Source organism: Cnephaeus nilssonii, assembly GCF_951640355.1.
Source record: "Cnephaeus nilssonii genome assembly, chromosome: 4".
NCBI lineage: Eukaryota > Metazoa > Chordata > Mammalia > Chiroptera > Vespertilionidae > Cnephaeus > Cnephaeus nilssonii.
In genome coordinates this window covers 84,464,924-84,477,365 of record NC_137075.1, presented here as the reverse complement: position 1 = coordinate 84,477,365, position 12,442 = coordinate 84,464,924, and the positions used below count along the sequence as shown (strand labels likewise).

General features: G+C 46.4%; 1 protein-coding gene across 1 annotated transcript in view; it reads right to left on the bottom strand.

The window, feature by feature from the left end:
• Window positions 1-6,497: 6,497 nt before the first annotated feature.
• Window positions 6,498-12,442, bottom strand: part of TTC9 (tetratricopeptide repeat domain 9) — a 32,429-nt gene continuing 26,484 nt past the window's right edge. Inside the window, exons 2-3 of the mRNA XM_079769774.1 lie at window positions 11,951-12,133; window positions 6,498-9,990 (exon numbers count right to left, since the gene is read on the bottom strand). Of these exons, the coding sequence (XP_079625900.1) occupies window positions 9,911-9,990; window positions 11,951-12,133 (263 nt within the window). The 3' untranslated portion in view covers window positions 6,498-9,910. The remainder of the gene's footprint in view (window positions 9,991-11,950; window positions 12,134-12,442) is intronic.

The window sequence follows — 12,442 nt, the reverse complement described above, 5'->3', positions numbered from 1 at the left end:
CCTCTCACAATCTGGGATCACTGGCTCCTAACCGCTTGCCTGCCTGCCTGCCTGATTGCCCCTAACTGTTCTCTTACCAGCCTGATCGCCCTTAACTGCTCCCCTATCAGCCTGATCGCCCCTAACTGCCTCTGCCTTGCCCCGCATCTGGGACCCAGGATTCCCTCCCCTGGCCAGTCACAGGCACCTGGGACTCGGGCTGGCTTTGCCCAGGCCAGCTGCAGCCACAGGGATCATGGGCGTGTGGCTTTGCCCAGGCTAAAGCCGCAGGCACCAGGACTGCAGGGTGGGTGGCTTGTCCCTCTCCTAGACCGCAGCCTGGCTGGTTCCTATTCCTCTATCTCTAGCTCTCTTCCTATTCCTCTCTCTTTGTGCCTGGCTGGTCCTCATTCCTCTCTCCCCAGTGTTGAGCCATTACTGCATGAGGGCGTGACGACCATTTGCATATTAGCTATTTATTATATATGAGTTTTTTGTTTTATCTCTTCTCATTCCCCAATCCTACATCGAGGTATGTCAGTCTGTTCAATGCCTCCATACTTAGGGTCTTATTTTGTGGTCAATTTATATGTCTTTTATTAGTTAGTTATGATAGTTCTTCATATATTCTAGATATAAATATCTCATCAAATATGTGATTGCAAAAATTTCTCCCATTCTGTGGGCTGTCATTTTGCTTTTTTGTTTGTTGGTGTCCTTTGAAATACAAAATTTTTTTTCATTTTAATAGAGAAAAAGTCCAGATTACCTATTTTTTTCTTTTGTTGCTTATGCTTTTGGTATCATATCCAGGTAACCATCACTTACCAAGATCACAAAACTTTACACCTACACTCTAAGAGTCTTATAGTTCTAGCTCTTACATTTAGGTCTTTAATCCATTTTGAGTAAACTTTTGTATATGGTGTGAAGTAGTGGTTCAACTTCATTTTTTCTCATCTGGCTATCCAGTTGTCCCAGCACAGTTTGTTAAAAAGACAACCCCCCACCCCATCCGACCATCCGACCATCTGACCGTCCAACTGCCTGGTAGGTATGATGTGCACTGACCATCAGGGGGCAGACGCTCAACACAGGAGCTGCTGAGCTGCGGTGACTTGGCAGCAGCGGTTCTTGGGTGACACACCTTGGAACCAGAGAGGAGGGAGACTGATTCCAGGGTGCGTCACCCAAGAAACGCCCTCTTGCAACCTGGGACCCCTTGGAGGATGTTGGAGAGCCAGTTTTGGCTGATCCCCGCAGATCAGGCCGAGGAACCCCACCTGCTGGAGGGACACTGCTCACTCTGCAGATGCCCTTTCAGCCATGGCGTTGCCCCAGGTGCAGCTGGCTGGGTTGGGACCACAGGAGGTTGGCTCCAGGGTGTGTCCGGCCCTTCTCGCCCAGTCCCGCCCCACCAGCCACCTTCTAATTAATTTCCTTTCAATGTGCATGAATCTGTGTACCGGGGCACTAGTTTTAGAATAAAAAAGCTAAAATTAGAGAAAACAAAAGAACATAAAACAATAGGAGATATTCAGGCTGCTTATGGCATTGTGACTATATTCGTGAAACCTGATCTAGAATTTTTGCTTATTCAGGAAATCACGGGTCTTGAAGAGCTTCTGATCGCACTCAGAGATAATGCATGTAGCCACTTGTCCCTGTTCTATTCTGAGGGGATTTAATCAGATATAACCTTCAGAGTCTTCTGTGACTTCTCAGCCTTTGGGTCTACAGGGTAGTACAAATGACATTGGCTGAGCTCAGGCATGAACAACCAGGAAAAAGATAAGAAAAGACAGCCCTTGACCTCAAGCTGTCAAATCTTTTCACATTACAACCTGGAAAAGGAGAGGCAGACCCTTGCCATTGGCCCCGGACTGAAGTTGACTCGTCTCTCACCACTTCTGTTCCACCAGTCAGCACTCTCTGGGGGAAATCTTACCTGGTCCTCCAGAACGGCCATCGATGCTACTTCTATGACGCCCTTGGTGTTTTTATTAGACAGATTTGAAGTTGCCTGTTTACTTTTCTTTCTTCCCTGTAGACCAAGCATGTCAAACTCACGGCCCGCTGGCAGCATGCGACCCACAATGAATATTTTTGCGGCCCCAGCCATTACAATGGTATGAAAGAAATATTTTAATAAACATTTCATAACTTAATTTTTACAATATCCTGTTCTACATAATTAATAACGAACTACAATGTTCGCGAATGACTGATTACTATAATTGTGTTGCATTCATTTCTCTTACATGCCTTATGCGCACCATTTCTCTCCACTAAAGCAGCGAATATTTTAGCAGCCGATTGCCATGTCATTAGTGTTGGACTGACTTGTTTGGTGTGCGCAACAGGAAATATTTCGCTTTTGGAGAACAAGAAAAATAGGTTTATTTGCGTTACGCTTATTAATTTGTGCAGTTATTCAGTGTCTGGTAAGTTAATGTTCAAGAAAAAATATTAATTTTTATTAAATGTTCTATTATTTTATGTTAACGATTACTCATTTATTTCAGCCCTTTGTATTCAGCATATCGCTATTGAAATAAACCTACGTTTCTATGAAAATTGAAGCTTTGTTTTTGTGCGGCCCTCATAAACTTAAACCTTATTTATTTGGCCCATGTTAGCCTTTGAGTTTGATATGCTGTAGACTGCAAGCTTGAAAAGCAGAGAAAATACCTTGTTAACCATTGAACCGCCTATATGGAAGTGACTGGGATGATAAATATCGAATGAAGGAATGAATGAGTGAGTACTATGTTCCTTCTTCCTATTATATATACGGAGCCACTTTAAAATGGAGTTGGAGCTGCCATCCCAGAGGATTCTTCTTGCATGTCGTATGCCTCAAATCTTTGGAATGTTAAAGCAGCAAAGGAACCTTTGGACTGGGCCTAAGACAACATTGTGTCCCAAAGAACTGTTTGCAAGGATAACAAGAAACAGATATGACTACTGAGCTGATGACTACTGCCCTGAAAATTAAAACATTGTTTTGAATTAGCGTCACTCTGTAAGCTTATCTGCACCAATAGAAATGCCTTTCTTCAAGTGATAGAATTGTTCCCTTTTTCATAAATACCTCCTGCTTTTGTCTCCTAATCGGAGGAGTTTGGATTTGGGTTTCTGCCCAAATCTGAGTTAGGGTTTCTTCCCGAATCAGTGCTTTTTGTGTAGCTATTCTCTTTTTTAATCTCAAATAAATGCTTTTTTGCCTCTTACTTTGGCCTTTTATTTTTAGGTTACCATTTCTTTAAAAGAGAATGATTTTACAGCATTACATTAAAAAAGAGAGAGAGAGAGAGAGATGCTTTGTAAGTGTATGTTAGTTCAGTGGAAAGAGTATTAAGTTCGTTGTCAGAAAACTGAGATGCGTTCCAGTTCTGGTTTTGTTACTTACTAGCTGTGTGACCTTGCATAAGTCACTTGCCTTCTCCGGACTTGGTCCCTCATCTATAAGATGAGAGAGCTTCAGGACTCCTTCCAGCCCCCATATTCTGTGAACTGTTGAAAACAGGGCAAATCCAGCTTTCAAATGCAGGCTCGCTTCCAGAAAAGCAATTCCACGGAACAGCTGCAATCTCCAACCTTTCGTAGGAGCCTCTGCCTCCTCCCCCTGCTCCATGTTGTAGCAAATATTAATAGCCAAGGGCCTCAGTGAGTGCGGTTTTTAATAGAATCCAATTTCAGTCCATTTAGAGTGGGACTTTTCGTGCTGACTCGGTAATTTGAACTCTCTCAGGCCTGAGGGACTGAAGGCATTTTCCCGTCTCGGCTGCCGGCCCCGGGCTGGCGAGGGGAGAGTGTGTGGGCAATGGGAGTGGGAAACGGGGGCATCTTAATCAAAGTGGCTGTGGACGAGCTATTTGGACCTCACATTCAGTCTTGTCTTTCCAACCCTGAGGCATGCAATGAGGATCCCAAGGTGCAGGAAGGGGAGCAGGCCATGACTCCTCTCTTTTCTGACAATCGCCTTCACCTTGGAGGTGAAAAGCCACTGGCCTTTGGGTGGAACCACAGGAAGAAAACTGTGCCGATCTTTGGATGCGACTAAAAGACAACTGGGTCTGAAAGCATCAGAATTATTCCAGTTGGCTGCTCTACACTCTCTGATGCGCTGGGAGAGAGCATGCGGTGAGTGGAATAAGGGGCCTGTGTGACCAGATAATCCAGGGCCTGTTGGAAGCTCCTTCCTTCTAGAGTTCGGTGTGGGAATGTCGGAGGCAAACATGCAGGTATTAGCAGCCAAACTATAGATGAAGAAACTGAGGCTGAGCGGGGCGGGGGGGGCGGGGCGGGGGACGCGGGAAGGAAATGAATATGTTCTATTTCATGCTTACGCTGCGCTAGGCACTGAGCTAGGAGACAGGTAGTTCTTAATCCTCCCAACACCCTTGTAAGGGGCATGTAATATTGTCCTCATGTTTAAGTGAGGCTAATGAGGGCCTGAAAAGTCATGCAACTGCCCTGAGGTCACACAGCCAGCGGATGTCAAAGCTGGTGTTCGAATAAAGCTCCATCTACCCACTGCAAAGGTCTCATGATTTGAAACAGTGGAGCCAGGGGCTCTGATTTATCTGCTGGACTGCTTCAGCAGCAGCTTTTTCCCCTGACTGGTCATCAGAAACACTGCAGGACTCACACACTCACATACACACTGTGGTGTGCTGAGCATCATCCCCGGGAGTCTGATTCAATGGATCTAAGGCAGAGCCTGAGATGATGCATTTTTAAAAAGCTACTTCAAGTGATTCTGATGTTTTGGAAAGCACAGCAGGGGAGCGCAGGGCTTCTCTTATAACCCACGTCTCCTAGGAGTTCTTCACTTCTCAGAAGCACAGATCCAGTCCAGCCCTGCATTTACCTCAAGTAACATCAGCCCCCGAGTCCATTATTCATCCAAGCCAAGCTCAATGCTCAACATTTAGTGAGCACTTGCTATGTGAAGGCGTGGTGCTAGACGTTCTGGCTGCAAAAATGAACAAACCACAGCGCCTGCCTTGAATATCCGGGTAGCGGCGGGGTGGGGGGGGGTGGTGGGGAACACATAAGTAGGAAATTCCAATTCACTGTCGGAAATGCTGGCCAGGGGTAGGCTCGTGCTGCTTTAGGAGTGCAGGCTGGACTCAGGGGTCAGGGACCACTTGCAAGCAGTGATGCTTAGGGTCCGAACGGAGTTAGCAAGGCAAAGAGGGAGCTGGAGGAGGAAGGCGTGGGCGGCTAGGCAGAGGGAGCAGCATGGAGAGGCCCAGAGACCCAGAACATGGGTTCAGGGAATGCCAAGCAGCTGTGTGGCAATGGAATGGAGGGCACCTGCGAAGCAGACCAGCAGGTGAGCCCAGAAGAGCCAGTGGGGGAAATCACAGGACAGCCCTTGTGTGTTATGCTAAGGAGTTTGGCTTTTAAAGTGAACGAGGAGCCGCTACAGATGTTCAAGCTAGGGAGCGACACCATCCGTGTGCTTTACAAGGGCCACCTGACAGAAATGGGAGAGTGAGCCACAGGCAGAAGAAGCTGGCAACAGAGGAACAAATTAATTGCAGAATTAAGAATTTATGTACGTCAGAAAGCACCATCAACAAAATTAGAAAGCAAAGCACTTGGAAAGCCCATTTGCAGTGTTTCTGGACAAAGATAATATTTGTAATAAAATTACATGTTGATAATAAAGGTAAACATACCAATATCAAATGACTAGAAATTTCACAAAGAAAGTAGTACAAATGATCAATAAGCGCATGAAGATGTTCATCAATAATAATCAGAGAAATGCAAGTTCAAATAACATTGACATCCTATCATTTCTCTATCAAATTGGTGAAGATTTGATAAGGGCTAATCAAATCTGTTCAAATCCATGAGGGAGGGTGCAGGGAACAGGGCATTCTCAAGGCTGCAGGTAAGAGTGCTTTGGTACAAACTCTCTGGAGGACAGTTGGCAACTTCCATCAAAATTCTTAAAGATAGCCAAGCAATTTTTTCCTTGTGCACAGAATAGCTCCAAGAATGTCTGTTGCAACCTTATTTAGAATGAAGACTGGGAACAAATGAAATGACCACTATTAGGAGATGGATTATCAAATAAGGGTCCATCAGTAGAATGGGGAGGATGTTGAAAAGTTCGAGAGAGAACGCAAAAAAAAATGTTATGCTCCTGATATAATAAGTGAAGTAGCACACCGGGCAAAAGCGTGTGTCCATATGCTACCATTTGTGTGTGACAAGAGTCTATGTGTCCATATGTTTGGAAATGCTTAAATGTCTCCGGAAGGATATACAGGTAATAGGAGCGAGACTAGATGCTGGCAGAGGGGTGGGCAGGAGATTTACTTCTTACTATAGAGATTTTTGTAATTTTTGAGTTTTGTGTCTGTGTATGTATTACATATCCTAAAATATACACATTTTGAAAAGTAAGTTATTAAAGAGTAAATATATATATACAATGTGCTCTAGTTTTTGTTTAAAAAAAACACACAACAAACTGTGTATGTGTATGTGTGCATTTATCTCAAAGAGAACCAAAAGATACGTCCCAAAGGATGGTAATGCTTGCCTTGGGTGCTAGGATTGTGGGTTGGAGTTTGTCTCCCCCCGCCCCCCTAAAATTCACAATACACATGTGAGGCGTTTATAATCATTACAAGAAAAGTATAATTTTTCTTCCCGAAGAGTCTATCCCAAAAGTCCAAGCAGGAGATGACAAAGCAGGTCAGATCCAGGTTTCGTGCTCCAGGAAGAGTTCAGCAGTGACATCCGCAAACACAGCGTGCAGTTAAATGTCAACCCCTGTTTGCGCGAGGGGCGGGGAGAAGGAAGCTGGCGGGAACGTGCACACACCTGATTTTGCTTAGCAGCTCCCTGACGTCTCTGTTGGACAAGTGAACAGAAGATCCACCACTCAGCCCAGACATCAGCTAATCCTCCAGGCAGCTTTTCCCTTTGGGATCATTTAACGTTGGGTCACAGTGAGTGGAGTTCCAGTAAGCATGTGTATCTGAGTCACCAGACAAGCAGACAGCCTGTACACTTGTACTAGGATGTCCCGTGAGGTTGTGCTTAGTTCTGGTTTTCAACCTTTTTCTTTGAAAGGATGATAACAATCTTATCCCCGGCTGTCCAGTCTCGCCGCAACCCACTTTTTGACCTCTCTCCTGAGCCACGTTGGGAACAGTTACTCTGCGTCCTTCCTGAAGGCAAGACCAAAGGGAAGACCCTGCCAGTATGAACTGGTTCTACAGGCCACCTCTGACCTCATCTTATCCTTCAGATTCTAACAAGCAGTTCGCCAACTCACGAGCTTGCTGGACCGGAGGCTTGGGGGCAGGGGAGTTTTGCACGGTTGCCTGTGCTCTGTACACTGAGGGTGGTTTTGAATTGGGGTCACGTGAAACCATTTTGGAGGAAGAGGGCAGAGAGAGGGCTGTGGTTAGGGGTGGGGTAGAATGTGGCAGCTCTAACAGCCTTTTCCTTTTCCCCTTCTCCTGAGGCTGAGCTACAGGCAAGCAACTGTGGGCCCTTGGGTATTCCTGGCACTTTCTCCGGGTCCCGGTTAGAAGCCTTTGAGAAGCCATGTGAGGATCCCCTGGGCTGCTGGCTCCTGGGCCCCTCAGCAGCCATGAAATCCTGCAGTGGCGGAGCCCCAGATTAAACAGATAACCCATCATCAACTTGGTATTCCCTTTCATCCTCTGCCTTATAATTGTGACCCTTCTCCAAAGCTGGGATGAGGTGAGGAAAGCTAGGTGGGTTGTCTGGCCCATCAGCAAGTAGAATGAACAATACTCAGAAATAACTGCTGGGTCTCAGCTCTCTTTTCCGGGTCTGTTACTGCCCTGTCCACTAGCGAGTCTAGTGTTAGGGACCTTTCTTTGTTTTTTTTTGTGTGTTTTTTTTTGCATTGGGCATTTTAAACACAAGAGGCAGCTCAGGTACTACAGTCAAAACTTTTTAATGTAACACACACTGTCCTGCTCTTGAGTGGTTGTAACTGCTCAATATACGTTGTAGAGCAGGAACTAATTACAGAGTAGTTTTAGCTAGAGCTCTGGGGTCAGACACACCTGGCTCAAATCCTAGCTATTCCACTTAAGACCATGCCACCTTGCAATAGTTCATTTTTCTCTTATAAGTTATTTTGTTCATTGATTTCAGAGAGGAAGGGAGAAGGAGAGGGAGAGATAGAAACATCAATGAGAATCATTGATTGGCTGCCCTCCTGAACGCCCCCTACTGGGGATTGAGCCTGCAACCCAGGCATGTGCCCTAACTGGGAATCAAACCGTGACCTCTTGGTTCATCGGCTGATGCTCAACCACCAGCCGGACTGGGATAGTTAATTTTTCTGGTTTTCAGTTTTCTTCTCCTTCAAATAGAAATGCTATCTCCTAGGGTAATTGCATGAAAGAAATGAGCTTATACATGTAAAGAGCTGAGGATAGTGCATTTAATAAATGCTAACTATTAACATTATTGCATCTGTATATATTTTAATTTGTACAATACTGTTTCTTTCACTAATCACACGGAAGATACACGAAAGTGCCTTGAAAATTTTAAAGCATCATATAAATGAAAGGTGTCATTGGTAATAATCTCACACGAGCATTTCTGAACTCTTCCATAGGACCACGTCCCATGTCCCACAGCATATTGCACAATGGTAGGCAAACAATAAGCCCTCAGGAAATGTTTCTTATTTGACTGAAGCAACATGGCATAAAGAGCATAGATGTCAGGAGACCAGGCTGGGATAAAACTAGTTTAAGGCAGGAGAGCCAGTCTGCAGTCATAATTTATTCATTCAACAAATATTTGTTGAGCACATTCTCTGTGCTAGATATTGAGTCCAGCTAATGTCATCGAAGAGGCTGTACAAGTCCCACAAAGTCCCACAAAGCCAACCCCCTGGGCAGAATCCCCAGCCCCAGCCTACTCTAACGCAGAGGAGGCAGCCAACTCTGTCGACCACGGAACAAGTGGCCCATTGGGGAAGCCCCACCCTGCCTGGCTGTAAGGAGCTCTGAGTGGGTTCCTTGGGGGAGGGAGCAACTGCGGGGGAGTGGGCTGCTTCCAACAGAAGTGACAGGAGTTTCTGCCTGTTAATTTCTTTTTATTTACACTTAATGAGCCGCCCAGTCTATACAATGCTCTCTCCCCTGGACGTCACCTCTCCCTCCCCATCTCACCTTAGTGGTCAACCCTTGGCCCACTTGTCCCTGCCCTTCTGCTGTCACAGCTGCCTGCTGGGGGGATGGGAGGATGGTATGTGTGGTCACCAGAGGGCACTGAGCGTGGGTGTCAATGGCATGTGAATCCTGGCACAGTCTCAGATCCCCGGGGGCAAGAGAAGAAAGCACAAGCAAAGACAACAAGGAAGGGAGGCAGGGGCGGAAGCGAGTAGGGGTAGAGGTGGAGAAATCCAGTGTACAAATTCATGGCCTCTCTCCTGCCTTAACCAATGCTCCTGGTGTTTGTCTCATCCCTGGATTTGTTACAATTTACTTGAGATGCTCTGGTCTGTCAGAAAGGTGTGCAGGGTCCAGACGTGAGTTCCTTGCCTGCTGCCTTTGGGATGGTAAACCGCCAAGATCTGCCTCTGTCAGAAACCCAGGCATTCCTGGTCTGTGAGCGTCCTCCCCGGCTGTTCCCACAGAGGTCAGGTCCCTCTCAGTGGCTGACCTGCTAGAGAAGAAGATATCTCCATTGTCAGGGCAACCCACCAGATTCCAAATTTGCATCTCCTTCTTTTCACACTGGGTGTAGACAAGAGTTGGGGGGCAACAGGAAGAAGAGATGGGAAGGGGGGCTAGTGGAAGGAGTGGGGAGAAAGGACCAGAACCCAGGGTGGGGCTCTCCGCCAGGGGATGCCTAGAAGTCCAGGGTCGGGCGCAAGTGCAAGTCTAGAGAGGTGTTGTAGTTACATGGCTTCCTTCTCTCTCTGGGAGCATCTGCTGAGCTTCATCTCCGTCAGCTGGATATACCGAATCACGTTGGTGTCTGTGAGGAGAGAAACACACCTTAGGGGGCACGTGGTGAGGGGAAGTCTCGGGCCTACAGCTATAGATCCTGGACAGGCCAGACTCATTCAACCAAGGTCCATGATGTCTGAGAGGGCAGCCAGGACGTTGGCATTCTCCTCCATGGCCTCCCCCGAGCAAATGTGGACAGGTCACCCTGACCCAGGGACAGACGGGAAGGAGACGAGAGGAGGAGGGATGTCTCCCTTTATTTCTATGAAACAGCACATCCCCGTGCTCCTGAGTCAGCACAGTGAGTGGAGGCTCTGTTTAGAGTTTAACTCCAGGCATGATACCAACTTCTCGGAGCCTCCTGTCTTGTCTGCAAGAAACAACTTCCATTTCTGAATGCCTACTTTGTGCCATGTTATCTCATTTCACCCTCCTTGAAACCCTGCAATGTGTGTAGCATCACCCTCACTGTGACAAAAGGGAAAACTGGGCCCTAGAGAGGTTAAGTGTGATGCCCAAGGACACAGACAGTGTGTGGGGCAGCTGACTCCAAAGCCTGCCTCCCCTGGGGGTCATACCTTCCTCGGGACATTTCCGTGAGGGCCAAAATAGGTTAGCCTAGCAGCGCTACTCGAACAAAGACGAAATATTAGTTGAATGTAATTTTTTAAATTGAAGAGTTTAAAATGACTTTGCTTCATTGTCTTATTTTTGTCCTTCTAAGTAGAGTCAGGCCACCTCACCTCAAACTGGGAAATGATCCCCCAATCCCAGCTTTTAAATTGGCGAGCGGGGTATGATGCGGAACAGCTGCTTGGCTCTGCACATAGCAGCATATAAGAGTTACAGGGCTGCTTGAATGTTTGCTTCCAGAATTCTAAGAAATGCCACACATGGTAGCCAGAACAGTGCTGGCATACAGTAGGTGTTCAAGAAAATTCTGTTGATTGAGCCCAGTTCTTTGTCCTCCAGTGGGTTAGAGTACAGTTGGGGGAACATGACTGATTACAGAAAACTAATCAACACATAAAGATATTGGTGCTCTTACAAAAAATAAAGAAAAATGTATACATTTGATCCTAAAGTTCTTAAAGACTTCTTGGAAAGAGAAGTGCATTTAAAAAAATCGGCCCTGTGAACAACCATGGCAACATCAAGTCAAAGTCATTATTGAAATGCTATCTCTTCAGAGAGGTTCTTTCTTACCACCAGGTCTACAATAGCACCCCATTTACTCTTGATCCCTTTTTTTCTGCTTCATTTTCTTCATAGCACTTCACACTACTAAATACTGCATTATCTATTTGTCCATTTGCTTACTGTCCATCTTCCTCCATTATATCATAAACTCCTTGAAGGTAGCCGCTTTCTTTCGTTCCCTGACATATCTACCCAGCACCTAGAACAGTTCCTGGGCCATTGTAACTGCTTAATCAGTATCTGTGGAATGAATGAATGGCTGAGCTTGTGGACGTGAATTTGCAAGAATGCTACAGATAATGCATCCTCTCAGGAATGGGATCTGACTGGAGAAGGCAGAGCATGCTTCCTGGAAGATACTGGGCTCAGCACCCAAATCATTGCTTTGTATTCTGTCTTGCCCACCAGAGTGTGAGCTCCTCAAATATACGAGCCACCTTTTCTCATCCACATCCCTGGTGCCCAGCAGAAATCTTGGCGCATCATAAGAATTCAATATGTATTTATTGAATAAGAGAAGAAAGCTGGATTCTGGATTTGAAAAGACAAAGAATTCCATATTCAATTTGAAGGGAAGAGGTGCCCAAGTTCCCTGGGACTCAGACCCCAGGCAAATGCATGGACTGTATGTTCTCCTCATTCCAGAGTCTAGCGGCCACCTGACCCCCAATTTGCCATTTCTGCACCTGCCTGGCCCTGCACCATGAGAGCGGCCCATCCCAATGAGAGGGCCCCAGGAGCTGCCAGAGGTGGCTGATGATGAGAAAACATCAAAATTTCTGCCTTACCTGTTGGCTGTCGGGTCCTTGCTTCTTTCAGGTAGTAGAGTGCTTTGTCATAGTCCCCAAGGTGGTAGAAGGCCACACCAGACCGGTAAAGGGCCTTGAAGTTCTCCCCTTCCTTCTTCAAGACTTTGAGGCAATACTCCTTGACTCGTTCATAGTTTACCAGCTCAGCCTGGAGCAGGCAGGCTGGAGAAGAGAGAAAGAAGGGAAAATGCCATCAACACAGTAGCAGTAGGCTCTGAATGTCTCTCTTTGGTTCTTTCTCCCCATCCAGAGAAGGTTTAAGAATTTTTGGGCTTGCCCTGACTGGTTTGGCTCAGTGGATAGAGCATCGGCCTGCAGACTGAAGGGTCCTGGGTTCGATTCCAGTCAAGGGCATGTACCTTGGTTGCAGGCACATTCCCAGTAGCGGGTGTGCAGGAGGCATCTGATTGATGTTTCTCTCTCATTGATGTTTCTAACTCTCTATCCCTCTCCCCTCCTCTCTGTAAAAAA